Raw genomic sequence first — 1,879 nt, 5'->3', positions numbered from 1 at the left:
TTGATCAAGGTACAGATAAGTGAAGTGGCGACTGGTTGGAAGCTGAACGCGAGTAGGTTTCTAGGGGTGCTACTTTCAGGACCAGGGGAGCTAGGAGGTAGTTGGCTAGCTAGGGCTTGATTTGTCTCAGTAAAGAATTGGTTAAAACTATCAAAAACATCTTCAGGGATTTTATCAATAGTAGTAGCAGGGATTGAGGTTGAAGTTTGTCCAGGATGTAGTAGATTATTTAAACCTGCCCAAAACTTCTGAGGGTTATTTTGATTTACTGTCTGTAAATTACAGTAGTATTGTTTTTTGTCTTGTAAAATTGATTTTTTGGTTTCGTTCCTGGATTGCCTGTATTTAATGTGATCTTGAGGGTCTTTAGAAGAACGCCATAAAGCCCATGCTTTGTTTCTAAGGATAATTTTGAGTTTAGACTCTATAGAAAGCCATGGTGCAGTTTTTGCCTTGGTTCTCTTTGAACGAACAGGTGCATGCAAATCAAGGATCTCAAGGAATTTGTTGTTAAAGTATGCTACTGCTTCCTCTAAGGGGAGGTGTTTTTGAATAGACCAATTATATGAGTTTAGTTCTTGTTGGAATTAGGCAGGATCAAAGCTTTTATTGTTTCTAACCTTTCTGAGTAAGGGTTGTTGGGAATTAATGGTTTTGTGCTTAATTACATATGTGAGAAGGTGATCGCTTAGGCCATTAAGGAGGGTACCAGAGGTGTACAGTTGGGGGTGACTGTTTATGAGTACCCAGTCAAGTATACTTTCTTTTTGGTTGGGTTTACCTATCCCGGTAGGGGTAGATATGATTTGTGTAAATGCATGCAGGTTAATATATATAGATCTCAATAAATTGTCAGTACCTTAAAAGCAAAGTATGACAAAATACTGCTATAATGCTTTCAGTCCACAGTTGAACTTGCTGGTAGTAAGGTTTTATTTATTTTGCAATACAAAAGTTATAAAATGGTAAGGATTTGATGCTGCAGGATCATCAGTGCTAGTCTTCATTTAACAGGATTCAGACAGTGATGTAATTTGCTGAATTAATTGCATTTGTCTTTCTGTACTGCAGGTTGGAGGTTTTGATGGAATTAATCGACTTCATAGTGTGGAGGCCTATGATCCCCTTACTAATACTTGGCATTCTACCTCTAACATGCTCACCCCTCGTAGCAACTTTGGAATTGAGGTGGTAGATGACCTGCTGTTTGTTGTAGGTGGCTTTAGTGGTCTTAGAACCACTTACAGAGTTGAATGCTATAATGAGAAGACTGATGAATGGCATGAAGCCCATAACATGAACATCAACCGCAGTGCTTTGAGCTGCTGTGCCATTTCAGGTTTGCCAAATGTTACAGAATATGCAGTACCGAGGGACAGCAATGAGATATAATGTAAACAGAAATGTACCGAGGGACAGCAATGAGATATAATGTCAACAAAAATGTACCGAGGGACAGCAATGAGATATAATGTCAGCAGAAATGAAGTCTTCAAGTTCCACGAGGACATTACCTATCCGATCATTGATCTTTATTGTTTACTTGTTTTAGACAGCGCAATAAAGGAATAAAATGTTCATGGAAAACAAATGTCATAGTTCTCATTACAAATAAATAGGCCTCATAGTACTGAGGAATGTAATACATGGAAACCATAGTTCTGAAGTGCAAAATATCTTTAAAGAGTGTAAGTAATTTTGTATGATGCATCTTATGCTGTCTTTCAGAAGTTATGCATTTGGTTCAGCAGAATTCACTGTAAAAAGCATAAGCAAATATGTTATAGCAACATGTACAGTTCAAGGGAGATTAGACCATCAGCTGCTGTTTTGCAAAGGGCAATGTACAGTTCTTTGAAAAGCAGGGATTTATTCAAGC

General features: G+C 37.9%; 1 protein-coding gene across 1 annotated transcript in view; it reads left to right on the top strand.

The window, feature by feature from the left end:
• The window catches only part of LOC122788356 (kelch-like protein 10), a 62,446-nt gene extending 60,949 nt beyond the window's left edge, over positions 1–1,497 (top strand). Inside the window, exon 5 of the mRNA XM_044055432.1 lies at positions 1,072–1,497. Within this exon, the coding sequence (XP_043911367.1) occupies positions 1,072–1,392 (321 nt within the window). The 3' untranslated portion in view covers positions 1,393–1,497. The remainder of the gene's footprint in view (positions 1–1,071) is intronic.
• The last annotated feature ends 382 nt before the right edge of the window (positions 1,498–1,879 follow it).

The sequence above is a fragment of the Protopterus annectens genome, chromosome 13.part0 (genome assembly GCF_019279795.1).
Source record: "Protopterus annectens isolate FY-2018-M chromosome 13.part0, PAN1.0, whole genome shotgun sequence".
In the NCBI taxonomy this organism is placed as follows: domain Eukaryota; kingdom Metazoa; phylum Chordata; order Ceratodontiformes; family Protopteridae; genus Protopterus; species Protopterus annectens.
Note: the sequence above shows the minus strand (reverse complement) of the source record. Positions and strands in the feature narration are given on the sequence as shown.